Source organism: Epinephelus moara, chromosome 16 (genome assembly GCF_006386435.1).
Source record: "Epinephelus moara isolate mb chromosome 16, YSFRI_EMoa_1.0, whole genome shotgun sequence".
In the NCBI taxonomy this organism is placed as follows: Eukaryota; Metazoa; Chordata; class Actinopteri; order Perciformes; family Serranidae; genus Epinephelus; species Epinephelus moara.
Window position 1 is genome coordinate 2035616 of NC_065521.1, and position 21132 is coordinate 2056747.

At 39.3% G+C, this 21132-nt stretch overlaps 1 protein-coding gene across 1 annotated transcript in view; it reads right to left on the bottom strand.

Annotated features, from left to right (window-relative positions):
• Window positions 1-18433, bottom strand: part of mlpha (melanophilin a) — a 23263-nt gene extending 4830 nt beyond the window's left edge. Inside the window, exons 1-14 of the mRNA XM_050066046.1 lie at window positions 18368-18433; window positions 16556-16669; window positions 12822-13043; window positions 9619-9731; window positions 9296-9340; window positions 8574-8632; window positions 8393-8482; window positions 8003-8105; window positions 7600-7793; window positions 7387-7467; window positions 7062-7295; window positions 3729-3899; window positions 2486-2647; window positions 831-887 (exon numbers count right to left, since the gene is read on the bottom strand). Of these exons, the coding sequence (XP_049922003.1) occupies window positions 831-887; window positions 2486-2647; window positions 3729-3899; window positions 7062-7295; window positions 7387-7467; window positions 7600-7793; window positions 8003-8105; window positions 8393-8482; window positions 8574-8632; window positions 9296-9340; window positions 9619-9731; window positions 12822-13043; window positions 16556-16665 (1641 nt within the window). The 5' untranslated portion in view covers window positions 16666-16669; window positions 18368-18433. The remainder of the gene's footprint in view (window positions 1-830; window positions 888-2485; window positions 2648-3728; window positions 3900-7061; window positions 7296-7386; window positions 7468-7599; window positions 7794-8002; window positions 8106-8392; window positions 8483-8573; window positions 8633-9295; window positions 9341-9618; window positions 9732-12821; window positions 13044-16555; window positions 16670-18367) is intronic.
• Between the last annotated feature and the right edge of the window lie 2699 nt (window positions 18434-21132).

Genomic DNA, 21132 nt, shown 5'->3' on the forward strand with positions numbered 1-21132 from the left:
GGGATGGATTATCTCGGCAAAGGAGAAGTGCTCACTAACACAGATTTAGACAGATTTGTGAACAATATTTGTGAGAAATGGTCTTTTGTGTTTATAGAAAATGTTTTAGATCTTTGAGTTCAGCTCATGAAAAATGGGAGCAAAAACAAAAGTGTTGCGTTTATATTTTTGTTCAGTGTATATTCATGTATAAAAATATTATCATTTCATAGATTTTTATAAAATATATATAATTGTATCTACTTTTTTTTTACATAATTTATTAAATGTATTCATCCATACAAATCTAATCATTTTTTGGATTTGTATATAGATTATATTACTTTTTAATATAATTTATTAAACTTGTTTGTTTTGTATAAATATCATCATTTTAGAATTATTAACAAAAAGTAATACAGTAATCTCAAGACAAAAGAAAATAAACTCGTCCTGTTGAAATCACAACAAAAGTAAAATTCTTCCAGTTAAAACATAACATTTTGTAATCAGAAGATATTTTTCTTTTAAATATGAGATAGATTTCTAACCATAGATTATTAGCTACCTAAAATATATATATTTCTTTCATTTTTTAGTAATTATGAAGGGAAAAAAACCTTCTTGTAGTTAAAACATGACTTTAAGCCATTTAAATAAATATTTCATATGCTCACGAAAAACATCCTCAAATATCATTTTGATATTTCACCTCATATTTTAATAAAGTTGTATTTTCATATATAAAAGATCATTTTTGTCTTGTTCCTAAATAGTCTCTTTTTTACAACACGATGAATGTTCTTTAACTTTATAATAATATATTTATTTCATGTAAGAAATAAACAAACCTTCTTCTTTGATCCTGCAGCGTTCAGAGCAGCGATCTTACTCTCCATATCCGACACCTGCAGAGGACACATCAGATCAGGACACACGTGATATCTGTGGTCATCACTGAATCTTGGTCATCGTTGTTGTTTCACAAACAAACAAACAATAAACATCTTTAAGTACAAAGCTTATTCAAATACTCAGAGCTTTCTGTAACTTCAGGAAATGTATCTGGTGGGAAATATTCGCTTCCTTCAGAGACTCAGATCTTTTATTTGACGATTCCTCTGATTGTAAAACGTTTGTTAACTCGCGTAATTCTAACGTAAGTTTTCTCATAGTTACGAGACACTTGTCCTGTTTAAAGATAACAATGTGAATATATAAGAAGAAAAATTTTATAAATAAATATTAAATACCCTGATGAAGAGTTTCCTCCTGATTCGTCTACTCGGGATTGTGAGACAGTTTCCAGACACACAGGAAATGATCATGTGATAAAGAAGACGTGTTTTGATTAAAGAAAGATTTCTAACTTTGGAAAAAGTTTCCTTGTAATTTTATTATTGGTGGAAAAAACAAGATCATTTTTCGTATGTTAATCGTTTGTGACGTTTTTAATAAACGTTCAGATTCAAAGATTCAACACATCAGAGCGAGTCTGTACCTGATTGTTTCTGTTAATACACTGACTTGTTATTTCGCACCCTCATACTCTGTACGTTTTCTTTTTTTTCATGTTTCTACAGTGATTCTTTTCTTTGCAGCTTCATACTGTGTTTCTGACATGTCTTCTATATTATTTGGTCACATTTTTGTACTTTTTTTTTAATACTGTGGTTCTTTTTATTTTTATATCTTTTGGCGTGTCTCTACTGTGTTTTTGTTTATGTTTTATTTCTATGTTTTTATTTTTTTTTGCATTTTTGTACATTTTTTGCATTTTTTTACTCTGTTTTTTAAACATTTTTGTAATTTTTTGCATTTTCTTCTTTTTTGCAGTTTTGTATTTTCTCTGCCTGTTTCTACTGTATTTATTTTGTATTTTTGTTTTTTTTGTTTTGCATTTTTTAAAAACAAATGTTTGCGTTTCATTTAATGTGTTGTTTGTCTTGCTTTTTTTTTGCGTTTTTCCAATGTATGGCACACAGTGAACGTCATGTAGTGGTGGCTCTGTGGCTCTGTGGCTCAGAGGTAGAGCGGGTTGTCCACTAATCAGAAGATTAGCAGTTTGATTCCCGGCTCCTCCGGTCTGCATGTCGAAGTGTCCTTGGGCAGATACTGAACTGCTCCTGATGGCTGATAATCAGTGTGTGCGAGAGTTAAAAACTGAGCAGCAGGTGGCACCTTGTGTATGGTAGCCTCGGCCACCAGTGTATGAATGTGTGTGTGAATGGGTGAATGTGGTCGGATGTGGTCAGATGACTAGAAAGGAGCTATACAAATGCAGGTCCATTAACCATTACTGTGTGGGGTTAATAACCACTACATGACGTTCACAGTGCGATTTTGTTAAACTCGTTTAGAAGCGTAAGTTAACGTTATCAGGTGGACTGATGATGATGATGATGAAGATGATGATGATGATGATGATTCATGCCGCCTATGTTGTACGAATCTAATTCACAAACAAACCAAGGTGTTTGTGTTTCGTACAGCGGTCTGGTCTCACCTCGCTCTCGGCGCTCTGGACTCGGGCGGCGGTCAGCGCCACCACGTCCTCCAGCTCCGACAGCTCTGAGTCCGTCGTCCCCCCGAAGCGAGTCTTGGCGCTCTGCTCGAGTCGCCTCAACTTCGTCTCCAGCTCATACGACTGACCGGCCGCCATGTACACCTGAACAGGTTACACACACAAACACGCACGCACGCACGCACACACACACACACACACACACACACACACACACACACAGCAGTGTCATGGAGAGGGCACTAACACACCTCCATACCAACACACACAGCTGTGTCATGGAGAGGGCACTAACACATCTCCATACAAACACACACAGCTGTGTCTTGGAGAGGGCACTAACACATCTCCATACAAACACACAGCTGTGTCATGGAGAGGGCACTAACACATCTCCATACAAACACACACAGCTGTGTCTTGGAGAGGGCACTAACACACCTCCATACCTGTGCTGATATCAGGAGCAGGGCCAGGTATGACGGTGGAACACGCAGGCTGGTTCTCTGATGGTGTGTTCGATTCACAATATCGTTTCTTCTCCTTCATTAAAATAAGATCTTGGAAAACGTACATTTATATACAAACAGTATTTTCTCATATTTACCATAACTTTTTTTTCTATATAATTAAAAGACACCTTGTCTAGAAATGACACAAACATTTCCTTGTTTGTTTTTTGTGTTGTTTGTTTTCTTGTGGTTATCAGAAATTTATGAGAAAATAAATCTCAGTTCAGAATTAGAATTTTTCCATATTTATCAGACACTTCTCCCATATTGATAGTTTTATTTATTCATCCATTTATTTATTTGTCCATTTAATCATTTTGGGTTTTTTGTATGTTTGTTTTTTAGTAATTACGAGAGTTTTCTTATAATTTTGGGAACATTTTCAAATGTTATGTAAAGTTTTTCTATAAGTTGAAAATAGAATATTTGAATTTTTATAGAAAAAAATCTAAAACAAATCTGAATTTTAAAGTGAATTTTAAACGAGAACTTGTGTTGGAGCCAAACTGGAACCAGTGCTGCCCGGGACGTCCCACAGATACCCGGCCCTGTGTGGACAGACTGGAGACACAGCAGCCGGGGACATTTAAAGCCAGTCCAGACATTTGCATCATGCTTGACATGAGGCGTGGGGGGCTGGGCTTAGTTTGACATCGAGACAAAGAGAGGTTAGGGGACGAGGAGGAGGCGTGCAGTCGACGTAGGAATCTTACATTTTCCTCAAGTTCCCTGAACGCATCATCTGCTTGCTTAACATCAGTCCCTACTAAGTGGGCTCTGTCAACGGGCTCTGACAGGCCGTACTCGACCATCGCGTTTTCTGTGGCGTTAATGGTTCTCAGGACCTCAGTGGTGAGGTCACAGAGGGCGGCGGCCGTCGATCTCTGAAATCCATGTAGAGGGACAGATGTTAGCAGCTGGAAAACAACACCTGTTCCTGCAGCAGCCACCGGCCCGGAGACGACCATGACGACCGACCTGGAGACGACCACGATGACTGGCGCGGAGACGACCATGACGACCGGTGCGGAGATGACCACGACGACCAGCCCGGATAGGACCACTTTGACATTAACAAGTTAGTTGATCCTCCTGAGAACCAAGGGTTTCTTTGGTTTGCATTTTTAATGTCTCAGAACATTGAAGCCATATTCTATCACATATGACAAAATGCTTCCCCACTATTAATGAGATATTTTGTCATTTATGACAGAATGCTTCCCCACCATTGAAGATAAATATCATAATTTCAGACAAAACGCTTGCCCGTCATTGACGAGATATTTGGTAATTTATGCCAAAACGCTTCCCTGCCATTGACGAGATATTTGGTAATTTATGCCAAAATGCTTCCCGCCATTGACGAGATATTTGGTAATTTATCACAGAACGCTTCCCCGCTATTGACGAGATATTTGGTAATTTATCACAAAACGCTTCCCCGCCATTGACGAGATATTCCATTGTTGCAGACAGAACACTTCCCCGCTATTGACGAGATATTTGGTAATTTATGCCAAAATGCTTCCCCGCCATTGACGAGATATTCCATTGTTGCAGACAGAACGCTTCCCCGCTATTGACAAGATATTTGGTAATTTATGCCAAAGTGCTTCCCCGCCATTGATGAGATATTCCGTCATTTATGACAAAACGCTTCCCCGCCACTGATGAGATATTTGGTCATTTATGCCAAAACGCTTCCCCGCCATTGATGAGATATTCCATTTTTATGCAGACAGAACGCTTCCCCGCTATTGACGAGATATTTGGTAATTTATGCCAAAACGCTTCCCCGCCATTGATGAGATATTCCATTGTTGCAGACAGAACGCTTCCCCGCTATTGATGAGACATTCCGTCATTTATGACAAAACGCTTCCCCGCCACTGATGAGATATTTGATAATTTATGACAAAACGCTTCCCCGCCACTGACGAGATATTTGGTAATTTATGACAGAACGCTTCCCCGCTATTGACGAGATACACACACAGAAGAAGAAGTGTGTCTGGATCCAGGCAGGCAGCTGCTGACCTTCACATTTCCACAACCTGCTGTCGGGTTGTTATGTAACGCAGGAGGCAGCCCGTTAGTGAGGAGGCGTCATGCAGAAATCTGACCAACACGAAGAGTTCGTCTTCAAAATGTCCGTCAGGAAGAAAAGTCCCTGAAATATTTTTACCTTCAGTACCAATCTGAGTTTCATCCCAAAGTTCACATATCTTTTCTCCTGATTTGATTTTTTTTGTGATGTCATGACACAAGCTTCCTGACAATCTTATTTTGAAGTTGAACTCTTCATCCTGACAAAAGCTGAAATCTATATCAGAACCGTATTTCTATATATTGGACATTGTTTAGTGGACCTTTTCTGAGGGGACGAGCTAAGCCATGCTGTGGAAGCATCTTTTACTGCCGTCACCACGAACAGGATCCTGAATGTTCATGAAACATCGCTTTGATTTTGTGTCAGTGGTTAAAACTGAGCTCAAACTGCTCCGTGACATTGACGGGAGTTTGAGAATATAATGAACTGAACAGGACAGGAAGTTTTTCTTGCAGTCTGATACCAGTTTTCCACCAAATTAATTCTGGTTCTGTTCAGGATTTTTCTAACTTCAGCCCCATTTCCACCGAGCAGTCCGGTTCAGTGTCATTGTTTCTGTCTCCACAGTAAAAGTTGTGGATGGTACCAACAGAAGCGTTCCTTAGCGTCCCCATGTTTGGTCCCCCCTCTGTTGGGGTACCTAGCACACAGATCTGGTACTAAAAGGTGGAGCTAGAAACCCTGCAGTCTGATTGGTCAGTAGAGGACGCTCACTCTGGTTTTATGTAACCTCTGTTCATACATCAGTAAACTACAACTATAAAATGAAAGAGAAAAAAATAACTTCATTCACTGGGCCGACTGCCGGCAACTTTTAAGGTGGAACGTTAACTTGTAATGTTACTCAATGCATGAGTTGATGACGTGAATCCATCAGCACACCTTAAATTTCACTGTGACAACTTTGACCATCACTTTTTTCACCTTCACAATTTTTATATGACACACACTTTTAGTAATGACTTTAAAAATATAGATTCATTTGGAGCGGATTATGTGAAGGTCATATATTCTAATCCTCACTTCCTGTGGGCTCCAGCAACACTAAACCCCTGAGCTTGCCTGAGAAGGACTAAATGCACAAAGCTGCTATTTTTAAATATCCCATGGAGAGAGACTCTCACTGCAGCCTGTTCTATTTTGTTCTGAAAATGTGGGCGTGCAGCCTCGTTCTGTGAACGATAAACCAGGTGCAGACTTCCATCTGTGTCACCGCTGATGAGGAAATACAGCGAGTGCTGGACGGAGCAGTGAGTGACAACAACCCCGCCCACATTTAAGAGGACTGACTGAACAGACCGAGGGTCTAGGTACCATGTCTGAAGGGTTACTGTTGATTGCAAAGGTACTGGACTGAAAGGGTTTGGTGGAGACGGGGCTTTTGGTGCTCTGCAGCGATGACCTGTTCTCATTCCAAAGTCATCAAATACTGCTGCTTTGTCAATGAAATTGGTGACAGACATCAACGCCAAAAGCAACTAATCGCGGTGGTATCATACGGCGGAGTTGGAAAGTTCCAATGGGGATGTCCTGGCATCCCGGTACATCACACAACAGCAACACTTGATACCTGGCAACTAGTATGCAGATGTGAAAGTCCAGTGACAAAGCAGCTCTTTCCAGCCTGTAGAATACGACACACTCACCGACGTCGTCACAGTTTGAATTTCAGGTTTAGAAAAACCTGATATGTTTTGGTTCCAGCTGTGACCCACCTTTCTGGGTTCTGAACCAATGTATTTTAGGTTGAAGTGCTCTGAACGGTTCAAAATTCAGTGCAGGAACTGGAACAGATCCATGTTGGTGGAAAAAGAGTGTAAGAGATAACCTGAGGTTGTTTCTGAAACTTCCAGGTTCCCATTTGCTGTGACATCCACCCTGAGTTTAAACCCATCAATGACTCTGGTAAGATGACCCATCCAGACCTCACTCCTACCTTCTGAGCTTCAGTGGGCATCTCGTCACTGGATGAGCTCAGCTCTTTATCTTTCAGAGAGTCCAGAGTGACCACCGGGCCGCCCTTCACACCAGCCAGACTTTTACCCACAGAGAAGGACTTCTTCCCGGGCTCGTCATCTGAGGACAGTCCCTTATCACTAAGGTTCCCCGCCAACTCGCTCAGCTTCCTCCTCAGCTTCTCCTCCTCGTTCTGAACCGACGAAGTCGCTGCCTGCACCAAGACACCAACAGCAACTCATCGACCTCTAATTCTGTCTGATTAAAGAAGACACTTATTTTGGAGCTGATGCGTCTGATCTCACCTCATCAGCAGGTGTCATCTTCTCCTCCAGGCGGTTCAGCAGACTCTCGATGGCCGACATTCGTTTGTTCAGCTCATTCATCTGCCGGGTAAAAACCAGAGACCAGATCATTTCATGTTCCCACGGTTAAAGAAAACACAACGTTAGAGAGAAAGACAGTTTTGGTTTATGAGCGTAAAAAAACTCAGACAGTGATTGGTTGTTGTTCCTTACGGGTGGGGCTTGTCCCAGGTTCTCCTGGGAGGACGCTCTGCTGTTCTTGCGGCGATGGGGGTACTGCTGGTACGCAGGGGGGTACCTCGGGTATTCGTCCTCGTCCGAGGTGTCCACGTACTGCTGCCGAGCAACTGAGGAGCTGATCTTAGACAGAGAACGAGTCCGGACCATCCTGCTGTCGCCGTAGTCATCTGTAAACACAGACAGGTAAACACAGACAGGTAAACACAGACAGGTAAATACAGACAGGTAAACACAGACAGGTAAATACAGACAGGTAAACATAGACAAGTAGGAGTTAACGTACCCCGAGTCTGAACCATGTGTGTGTACTGTGTGTAATGTGTGTACTTAATATTGTTGTGTGTACTGTGCATACTGTGTGTATTTGTACATGTACCTGGTCTCATGGCGTATCGGTCCAGACTCTTCCTGCGGTTCACTCGGTGGTTGTACATGTCGTAGTCCACGTCATTCCTGTAGCCGCGATCCTCCTGCATCTGCTGCACCAAACATGCCACATACACACAGGAAGCTGTGACATCAGCAGTGACATCAGCAGTGTGTAAACGTACAAGTGTGGTATAGTCACTATATTTATTTAAGCCACTCAAAGCTCTGAACGTCTGAGTCACCTGACGTTTGCTATCTGTCCTTCACATATCTAAGTCCTCAGTTTTTCTTCTTGGTTAGTTTAGTTGTTGTAGTTGTACTTTAAATAGTTGTGCTTGAGGTGTTGTTGTACTTTAAGTTGTTGTACTTTAGGTGGTGTTTTTTAGGTGTTGTTTACCTGTACAGAAGGTCGTCGTGAATAAGGGAAATATTCCTCGGGGTCAAAGTCCAGAGGATGAACTGACAGCAAGCGTTTGCTCTTCCTCATCTGACACAGAAAAAGAAATGAAGAATTTTAATGCTGCAGGCTTCGCATCCTATACACCGTCACAAGGTTTTGATTTTCATCTCCAGATTACCACTTTGTAGCGCTGAACCTCGGTCTCTATGTGGTCGTCCTCGGCACCGTTATACACATCTGCAGGTACAAATACAAGACTTTGACAAGAAGTCTGGAATTAACTACATGTTTCAACTAGAGCTCTGATTCATTTGGTTTAAAGTGTCGACTTTTTCTTTTCTCTGCAGTAAATTAAGATAAATATGTGATCTGTTTTCATCTGCAGATGTTAACAATTAAAGTGACATCAATGTGTCTCATCTCCCAAAAAAATAAATTAATTAATTAAGAAAATAAAGAAAAACATTTACACATAAATGTGAGGCAAATATCGCATTTAAATTGAATAAAACAAATGGATAAACGGGTTCAATTTTTAATAAAATTTTAGAAACAAATTCTGGATAAATACTTTCTGAGCCTGCCGATGGTTTTGTGTTTCAGTAGCTGATTTGTTTTTCCTGTTATCAAGCCGTATAAAGACGTTTCTCATTTTTCAGTGGGTCACAATTTGAATTTAAAATCCAAATTGTTGAGGTTTTAATCCAGAATTCTGCTGAAAATATAAATATCAAATATGTTGTATGTTTTTTTTTTTTAAATGAAAAAAAATAAATAAATTTAGAAATTTAGAGTTTTACATTTAAAGCTTTAACTTTAATTATCTGATTTTGTTCACGTGTTTCTTCCTGTCGTATTTTTAATTCTACACAAAATATTTCAGATGTCATGTTGACTCACGGCTGCGGACATCCGGCATACTCTGAGTGTCGTCATCACGACCACCTGGAGAAGAAGCACATTAAGTCTTATTAGCATGTAGCATTTAGCATATTTTTATTTCTTACAGATGAATAATTATAAATAATAGGTATGTTCAGAATTTATCACACAGTTACTAAAGTCTCTCTGAACGTCTTATTAATAATGAATTAGTACAAAAACACAGAATTTTTTTAAACAAAACTAAATTAAAGAGCTGAGATGTTTTTATGCTGAACGTCCTTCTGCTCCAAGATAACGCACCTTAAATGAGCAAAGTCACTCTGTGATGTCACACTCACCGTCTCCATTCAGCCTCTTGTACAATGACCTCATCACCTTCGCACTGCCAAAGCGTTTGAAGCGATTCCGTACGTTGTCGTGGTACCAACCAAGAGTACCGATTTTCAGCACCCTGCAGGAGCACAAGACAAATACTTCATATGTACACAACAAATACTTCATATGTATACGACAAATACTTCATATGTACGCAACAAATATTTCATATGTATGCGACAAATACTTCATATGTACGCGACAAATACTTCATATGTATACGACAAATACTTCATATGTATACGACAAATACTTCATATGTACACGACAAATACTTCATATGTACACGACAAATACTTCATATGTATACGACAAATACTTCATATGTACACGACAAATACTTCATATGTATACGACAAATACTTCATATGTACACGACAAATACTTCATATGTATACGACAAATACTTCATATGTACACGACAAATACTTCATATGTATACGACAAATACTTCATATGTACACGACAAATACTTCATATGTATACGACAAATACTTCATATGTACACGACAAATACTTCATATGTATACGACAAATACTTCATATGTACACGACAAATACTTCATATGTATACGACAAATACTTCATATGTACACGACAAATACTTCATATGTATACGACAAATACTTCATATGTACACGACAAATACTTCATATGTATACGACAAATACTTCATATGTACACGACAAATACTTCATATGTATACGACAAATACTTCATATGTACACAACAAATACTTCATATGTATACGACAAATACTTCATATGTACACGACAAATACTTCATATGTACACGACAAATACTTCATATGTATACGACAAATACTTCATATGTACACGACAAATACTTCATATGTATACGACAAATACTTCATATGTACACAACAAATACTTCATATGTATACGACAAATACTTCACATGTATACGACAAATACTTCATATGTACACAACAAATACTTCATATGTATACGACAAATACTTCATATGTACACGACAAATACTTCATATGTACACAACAAATACTTCATATGTATACGACAAATACTTCATATGTACACGACAAATACTTCATATGTGCACAACAAATACTTCATATGTATACGACAAATACTTCATATGTACACAACAAATACTTCATATGTGCACAACAAATACTTCATATGTATACGACAAATACTTCACATGTATACGACAAATACTTCACATGTATACGACAAATACTTCACATGTACACAACAAATACTTTATATGTATACGACAAATACTTCATATGTACACGACAAATACTTCATATGTACACAACAAATACTTCATATGTATACGACAAATACTTCATATGTACACGACAAATACTTCATATACACACAACAAATACTTCATATGTGCACAACAAATACTTCATATGTGCACAACAAATACTTCATATGTATACGACAAATACTTCACATGTATACAACAAATACTTCATATGTATACGACAAATACTTCATATGTACACAACAATGAACACAGTATAACAACAAACAGTATATCTACTACTAAGACTTCAACACACCTACTAGAACTATAATATTACTATTAGAACTACAATCCTACTGCTAGAACTACAACACTACTACAAACACTACAGTATATCTACCACTAGGATTGTGACACTACTACAACAACTACAATACTACCATTAGATCTACAATACTACTACTACTGGAACTACAATACTAACTATAGAATAACAGCATATCTACAACTATAACTACAGTACTACCACTACAACTACAATACTACTACTGTAACTACAATATTCTACTAAAACCCCAGTACTACTAGAACTGCAGTAAATGGACTACTAGAACTACAATACTACTGCTACAACTACAATAGTATTACTAAAACCACAATCCTGCTTCTACAACTACACTATATTTACTACTAGAACCACAATACTACTCACAGAACTACAGTATATCTACTACTAGGACTACAGTATATCTACTACTAAAACTACTACTAGAACTACAATACTACTTCAAGAACTGCAGTAGTACTACTCTAACTACAACACTGCTGCCAGAACCAGAATACATCTAAAACTACAGTATATCTTGAGATAGAAGTACAACACTACAACTGGAACCACCATACTGGTACTACAACCAGAGTGTAACTAGACTTTATCTACCACTCAGGGGCAGACTGGCCATCTGGAGGTTCTGGAGAATCACAGAAGGGCCGGTACTCCAGGACGGCCGGCAGCCGCCACACAGTCATCACCGTTTTTTGTTTTTTTTCATTTTTCTCCCTGATAATCTACTGTTCCACATCCAGTCTGCTAGGTGGCAGCCTTTAAATTGGCGGCCAGCCGGCCCATAGATATCTATGAGCCGGCTGGCATCCAATCAAATTGAAGAAGAAGGAAGCGCATACGTCACGCAAATCAAGCAGCCGGTGCAGGTGGGAGGGACAGCGTGAAAGAGAACAATATGGATACTGGTATTAATCCAAAAAAAAACGGGAAGATCCTCACAGATCCTCTTAAAATATTTTAGCTGTAAAACACCATATGCACATGCAGCAGCAATATTAATCCAGAAGAAATATTAAAAAATAGTAAAAAAAAAATAATAAAAATGACAGGGACCGTCTGCAACATGAATGCTTTTACTTTTTTTAAAGTTTTGGAACAGGTTTTCTGATAATACTTAATATCATGTGTTAAGATTTAAGTATTTTGACACCTATGTCTGGGGCTGATGAGTTTCCGCGCACCAGTTGTTGTGGGCTGGGCCGAGTCAAAGTCCAGAGCTGTTTTTTAGTCCCAGTCCGCCCCTGCTACCACTAGAACCACGATAGTTCTTCTTCTGCTAAAAGTGATGTAATTGTCTGCGTGTTCCAGCTGTTCTATTGTTTGTCTCCACCCACTGAGTCGTCAGATCCACATGACTGATGATGACGGCGTGAAAATCTCATTAAATATTTATAATTATATAAGACCCAAAAGTCAACAGTACCAGACCATCATGACATCGATGACCAGGAACACAGTGAAGGACACAATGATATTTGACGTTCTCTGGACCGTCCGTCTCGGTGTGTAAACTCCGAGATAGTCTTGGTGTTTCCTTACCTGCACTCTCGGTACTCTCAGTGCCTACCTGTGGTGTCTCACCTGGTCATGCGGCAGTTGTCACACACCCAGCCGTGCTCCTTCTTGTTGTAGCGGCTGCAGGACTTGCAGGTGTACATGTGGCAGTCCAGACACTGGCGCTTACTGTTGACCAGAAACTTAAAGGGCTGCAGGCAGCGGATGCAGTGAGAGTCCGATAGCTGGCTCTGAGAACCCAGCAGCTCTCGCTTGGTGTCCTCCTTCTGGATCTTTGTCTTCAGATCCCTGCCACAACAAGAGAGGACGGAGACATCAACGTGTTACCACCATGCTGGTAAAACTACTTTTACTACTACTACTACTACTACTACCACTACTACTACCACTACTACTACTACTACTACTACTACAACAATCCTACTATTGGAACTACAATCCTACTACTGGAACTACAATCCTACTATTAGGACTACGATACTACTACTGGAACTACAAGCCTACTATTGGAACTACAATACTACTACTGGAACTACAATCCTACTACTGGAACTACAATACTACTACTGGAACTACAATACTACTACTAGGACTACGATACTACTACCAGAACTACAATCCTACTACTGGAACTACAATCCTACTACTGGAACTACAATCCTACTACTAGGACTACGATACCACTACTAGAACAACAATCCTACTACTGGAACTACAAACCTACTACTGGAACTACAATACTACTACTAGGACTACAATACTACTACTAGAACAACAATCCTACTACTGGAACTACAATCCTACTACTAGGACTACGATACCAATACTAGAACTACAATCCTACTACTGGAACTACAACACCACTACTGGAACTACAATACTACTACTAGAACTACAATCCTACTACAGCAGCTCTTTCTTGGTGTCCTCCTTCTGGATCTTTGTCTTCAGGTCACTGCGACAACAACAAGAGAGGACAGAGACATCAAGGTGTTACCAGCATGGTGGTAAAAATACTATTACTACTACTGGAACTACCATACTAGTAACAGAACTACACTGCTGCTAGTACAACACTACTACTAGAACTACAGAATACAGAATATTATATCTACTACTGAAAAAGAAGTTCTACATCTAGAACTACAATACTGCAATACTGCTACTAGAACTACAATTTATCTAGTACAAGAACTACAGTATATCTACTACTGGACCTACAATAGTAATAGCAGAACCGCAGTTTATGTGAGAAGAAGTAGAAGTACAGGATGACAGTACACTGCTATGTGTCGCTGCTGATGGGGAACTCTGTGTTCTCTGAACGGAGACAGTTTGTATGATTTCAGCAGCAGCTGAACGTCTTGTGAGAGATCAGCGTGTCCTCAGTGTTTCATGTGACCGAGTCGTCCACCTCCAGGGACCTGAACCACAGCTTGAAAACGTTCACAGTCTTCACAGTGGACTTGTTGTTATTCACTGTCACATACATTCACACCATGTTTACATCAGCACATTCCTCTATGTGTTCTCCAACGTGTCCCGAACTGTCTCCTGTGAGAATCAGCCTCTGTGACGGATCCTAGAACTGGATTGAAAACGCTTAACACTCATGTGTAACTAAAGTACGTCACCACGAGCACCAGCCAAACATGCACAGTGTGAATTAGATTGGGTGAATGTTTCTCAGCCACTTTAAATGTTGAGTCAATTGAATTTTCACAGTGAAAATCAGATTATTCACAGATGATTCATTCAGTCATTCCTTCATTCATTCAGCCTGAGGACAGAAGCTGCATTTGTTCCTGAGTCATGTCGTCAGCGATCATCACTGATCAGCGCTGCTGAGACGGAGGAGAGGAACAAAGTATTCTGAGCCTTTACTGCAGTAAAAATACTCCATTACAATGAGGCGTCCTGCGTTGTCACGTAAAAGAAGTAAAAGTGTGTATGTTGCAGTAAAATGTGTTTCCCTATTCGAGGTGACGCATTAATGTGTGTCATGCTACTGCTGTAGATATTTCACAGACTGCTGGGTACTTTAATCCACAGTAATCTATTACAGTAATCTGCTTGAGTAAAATACTTAGTTATATTCCACCAATGCTTCTCTCACAGGGTGCACCAACGCTTTGGATGAAGAATGGTTAGAACGAAGGAGAGTCTGTTTCCTCTCTTTAAATTACATCTCCCTGACTCAGCCTCTGAGTTTGCCCCCGGGGCTGATGGGAGTCAGAGTCTTCACTGCGGAATAGAGAGTGTCTTTGTGAGCTTCCTGTTTTCTCCTCCAGACTCTCGTCCATGTGACCACGTCGTGATCGACTGCAACAACAACGTCTTTCTTGCTCACATTCCTCGGAGCCCTCACATGAACGCCTCACAGAGACGCTTCACTTCACATCCACTTAATCAATATATTGATAGATGATCATCTTATAACAGATATGTTTACATGAAGATTTCGATCCAAGATGTTTCCACACACAGTAAAACATTTGTCAAGTATCAGAAATTATAATTAAAGGATAGTTATTTTATACACAGTCGTTTTAATGCTGTTTATGCACATATGTGTTTCTAGTATCGATGGTTTTAAAAACTGTAATTTTCATATATGGTCATACTTTAGGTAGGTGCTATAACATATTAAAATAAAACTAGACATTGCACTACACGACAGTGTTCACTTTAAACATTGAATAATGCCATTAATGTATGAATGATGAGGAATATTTGATGGTTTTTTGAAAGGCTGACGCTACAATTCAATGCTGACCAAAATGTGAAGAAGAAGAAGAAAGAAGAGGTAGTAGGAATAGTTGGAGACATGCAAATAGGTTTAATTACTTTGGATGTTACTGAAAAGTTGAATGATAACAATACTATGGAATATTTCAAGATTCTTGAAAAGCTGAAGCTACACTGCAATGCTCCCTTAAATGGTGAGTACAGTGAAAACTTAGGAATAGCTAAAAGAAATGGGAAATGGGTTCAATTAGTTTGTGAAACATTCCACCCATAGACATCCATTATAAATCCTGAGGAGGGCATTTTTTTTCCATGCTCTGAACAAGTTTGAATATTTCAAAAAGTTTGAAAGTTGAATGAAAGTAAGAATATATGAAAGATGAGGTACATTTTAAAGTTTGAATGGAGTTTCTATGTCAATGTATGAATGAAGAGAGGTGTGTCAAGTTTGAAGAGTCCTCCCATCTGCTTGGATGGGGAAAAATGCCCTAAAAACGCAGAATATTTCCAAAAGTATAATGTTATGAAGGAGAAAAGTCATAGCAGGCGATTACTGTTAATATGTTGAAGTATGTTGAAGTAGTTTCGCAGCAAAAAAAGTGGGCAGGAGAATAGTAATAATAAAGAATTCTGAAGCTGTTCAATAACTTTAAGCATTCACACCAAGCCATTAGATAGCTATCAATATTTTTTCAAATACATGATATATTTAGGGAGGCATTAATTTATTTGTTGTTTATCCTGTATTACTACACTGTAAATATAAAAACATGTATTGATATATGTTTTTATATTAATTACGATTATGAAGTGTCACATCCAGTCATTATTCGGGTAAAGGCTGATATAATAAATGTGTTGAAAACAACAAATGTTAAATTTACACTCGAGATGACGACCATGAATGCTGACTCAAAGCTTCTCTCATCTTCTAAAACAGAATGAATTATAGAGTGCAGACTTTATTCTGATAAATCTGACATCATAGAAATCCAAAAACTCAGAACTTAATAACATGGAGACAGTCGCAGAATAAAAAGAGGTGTTCATACCCAAGTCGCTCCTCTTCTTTCTTTCGGAGGTTAAAGTCTCGTTGAATCACCTCCCAGACATGTTTGGCCTCCTCGTCCGTCAGTCGTGACAGATCCAGTTTACGCTCCATGATGCTGAAATACATTTTAAAAAGCTGCATTTACTGATTTTTAGGTGAGTATGACGGCAGAAGAACTCAGCACTCAGCAGAGGAACATTCACAGCAGTGACTCATGGAGTTGCTCAGGGTTCTATTAATGGTCCTCTGTATTTTATATTTACATGTAGGTCTCTTTTCAGCTCCTTAAAACAATGTCACTATAAAGGTTTAATATTTAATATTTTGATATTTTGTGTTATTTTTAAGAGGAACAAATTCTGATAGTTTAAGGATAGCATAAGAAAAAACAACAGAATATTTTAAGGTAAAAGCTCATATTCATACAGGATTTTATTTATAAATATGTTGTGAGATCAAAAGTTTTGTCAGAGAACAGTTGGAATATTTTAAGAAAAAGTGGAAATATCTTCAAATGAAAAGCTTAAATTTTAAGAAAAAAATAACAATAAATTTGAATACTTCAAGAGAAAGTTGTAATATTTTTTGTATTGTAAGACAAATGTCATAAAACTTTAAGACAGGAAGTTGGAACATTTTGAGATAAAAAGCTATAACATTTTAAGAAAGAGTAGAACTTTTTTACGATGAAAAAAGTAGAAATATTTTTCAATGAAAAGCTGTAAAATTCTAAGAGAGTAGATTTTTCTTAGATGAAAAGCTGTAGTATTTTAAGAAAAAGGTTTAAACATTTCCAGATAAAAAGTAATAAGAGAAAGTCATAATATTTTAAGAAAAAAATAGTTTGAGATATAAGGAAATTGTATTGCAAAAGAAAAGTTGTGATACTTTAAGAAAAACATAAATATTTTGAGATGGAAAGAACTGGCTGTTGTTTTGGACATCATCTAGAGAGAACTTGTAATGATATAAGAAAAAACTTGTAATTCTGCAGCTCAAACTTTTAACTGAGAAGGAAAAAAACATAAATCTTTGACAAAGATTTTGTAAATGTGTCAAAGCAGAGCAGCGAAGTAGCAACAAAGGTGTGAAAATTATTCTTTGTTCTAAATTTCAAAGTGTGTAAATGTCTTGATTGCTGAATGTTAACTTTGATGATAAGACCAATAAAATCAGTTACACAACAGGATCTACTTAGCTCGCTAAAATTAGCTGCCATGAGCTAACGGTCACACCAAACCACGTCAGGCTGTGTTTTGTAATATTACTGGGGTTTGTTGGACATGAGTCTCTTGAATTTCTTTGAAACCTCCAACTTTTAACGTTTCATTTTGCTCAGAGTCTCTGCTGGTTTTAAAGTTACTGTTTGTCAGCACACCCTGACGATGATCTTTACACGTTACGCAGCTGATAAGATATACAGATCCCAGATATGTATTTTAATTTGTGATTGATCAGAAGTCTGAATCCTTCAAAGTAAAATTCAGTGATGCTAAAAACAAGATGAAGACATTTTCTCTGTATCCAAACATTTTGTTCTCTTCATGTTAAATGTTTCACAGCAGCAGAAACACATGAAACTCTTTTTATCAACATTTCCACTGAAGACATTTTGAGATTTGACATTTTGCAGATCAAACAATCGAAGAACAAATGTATGAAAATAAAGATTTAACACAAACAAATGTCACAGTGTTTTTTACAGAAGCTTTCACACTCACTTTTACAAAATGCACTTAAATCAGTTTACTGTAAAGTTTAAAAGAGACGTATGAGATGTGATGAATGTGATTTAAGAGAAGAGGAAACTCACCGTGTGTTTGAGTGTCGAAGCTTCAGACTGATGATGATGATGATGATGAAGAAACGTCTGAGTTTAAACTGAGGAAATCAGCTGATCACATGATGACCATCCTCATGACAACAACAGCAACACACTGCTGCAGGCAAATCACTAACATGACTCAGAATGAATAAATAAATCATACACATACATATACATGAAGAGAGGGAGTGATGATGATGATGATGATGGAGGAAGAAAAAGAGACGTTAGGAAACAGCCGTAATAATGTGATGACGTTTGGAGGAAAGATTGTCATTTACAAAAACTGTTCCTTAAACTGTTCCTTAAGAAGAAAAGTTCGCAAATTTTATATTTTCAGTAGGACCACCAAAAAAGAACCAAAAACAAAGACGTTGATATAGAAATGTTAACCTCAGAACAAAGGGCGGACTCAGACAACTCAGCAGAGCTCAGCTCAAAGATTTATTCACAACAGAAATGAAGCAGAGCAGAAAATACTTGGACTGAACCCCGGCCTCCCTCGTGGTGAGCAGGGTAAGTAGTCGTTGGACCAGTCGAGCCAGGGAGAGGACGGAGCAGGGCCGAGTCAAATGGAGCTGAGAAGCGGAGCAGACTGCGAGGGTGATGGCAGCATGAGGCTGGACTGAAGCCGGTCTGAAGCAGATGACTCGTGATGGTTGGCACACCGGGTTAAGGCTGGAGGGAGGAGACGGTCTAAACACAGGTGGAGGTGAGTACCGAATGAACTGCAGGTGTGTCAACTTGATTGCAGCTCCCTGCCTCACCTGCTCGCTGACACACACACATGCTCGCTGAGACACACACACACACACACACACACACACACACTGTTCTGTCCCTCTGCTGTGGTCCTACTTGCTTAGTATTAAAACCCTCAAGAAACCAACACTCCAATTTGACAGAGGACATCACAGGATATCAAAATCCATCCATCCATTGTCATCCACTTTTCAGCACTCCAGACATCCCTCTCCTCAGCTCCTTCCTCCAGCTCCTCCTGGAGGACCCCGAGGTGTTCCCAGACCAGATGAGATCTATAATCCCTCCAGTGTGTTCTGGGTCTGGCCCGGGGCCTCCTACCAGCTGGACCAGGAGGATCCTGATCAGATGTTGAACCACCTCAACATGAAGGAGCAGCAGCTCTACTCCGAGCTCCCTCCAGATGTCTGACTCCTCCCCCTATCTCTAAGGCTGAGCCCAGACACCCTACAGAGGAAACTCATTTCAGACGCTTGTATCTGTGACCTCATTCTTTCAGTCACTACCCAGAGCTCATGACCATAGGTGAGGGTTGGGACGTAGATGGACCAGGAAGTAGAAAGCTTTGTCTTCTGGCTCAGCTCCCTCTGAACCACGACGGTTTGGTGCAGCACCTGCATCACTGCAGATGCTGCACCAAACTGCTGATCCATCTCAGGCTCCATTCTACCCTCACTGTGAACAAGACCCTGAGACAGTTGAACTTTCTTAGTATGCCCGAGCAGAGAGCTGGTAAGTCACTGGCATCTGCTGAAGGCACACAAGCAGCAATCTACAATCCTTACACGAGACACAACTTTGAGAAAAGGAGGCCAGAAATTTGTTCAAGGCCCAACTGTATGTGTCCCACCTGACACAGCACGGGACAAGTGTTGTGCAACAAGACGAGGGCGACAACAAAAATGACATGGATGAAATTAAAATGAAACAATAAGGGACGTTACGCAGACAGGCATGCCGACACAAGGATCTCAGACGTGGTTGAAATCACTTCACGTTGGTTTGTCTCAACTTGTCATCTAAGACAGTGTCCAGATACTTATACTGCTGCTCTGCTGCCACCGGCTCCCCCTCATCGCACCAGGAGCAGGAAGGCAGGGCCTCCTCCCAAAATCAATGAACTGGTCTTAGACACATTAATGTGGAGGACAGACTGGTCATACCAGTTAACACATTCATCCAGCACTGGACCATGATCATGTTCTGATCCATGAAGAAGACTCTCAATAACAGAGCCGTCCACGTACGTGATTACTCCGACATTCATCTGTGTATAAACAGAACAAAAGAGGAGAGGAAACACATCCCTGAGGGGCTCCAGGAGAAGGACAACGGGAATATTTGAATCATTCAAGTTTGGCCTGACACTAGAAATGTAGATATCTTTCTATCCAGGGTTAATATTTGAAGTTAAAGGTAAATGTTTTGCTGCTTATTTGAGCCACGTTTATGTCAAAGGTGCTTTCATCATTCTAACGTGTCTCCTTCATCCCATCAAGTCCTCCCAGCGAGGATGTGAACCACAGCTGTACCGAAGAGATGTGAGGAAACACAGTGTGTCCTATATTGTTATTCATTCATTCATGTGTCGTCATTCCACCATCTGTGGATTCTGTTTATTCCAATCTAGGTCAGTTAACAATTAAATGATCAATCGATCAGTCTCATCTGTGATGTCGTCGCAATGTTTTTGCTAATTCCCGTGAGATGTCACATCATAGACACGTTCAAATTTCTCCAATGATCGGATGTCGTGTGCAAACGCTGCTCAATAAAAATGACACCTACTTGTCAGATGGGCACAGCTATAATTAAGATCCAAAATTTAATTTCTCTGAAAGGCCACGCCCCTCACACCGTGAATCCTGTTAAAAACAAACAAATATACAAACATCATCCAGGTTCCACAGTACAACTTCCATCATTTTGAACTTTTTCTCTCTGTGGATCATCACTGAATCAAGCCAATCAAAGGTTCTCAGAAGCCTGGT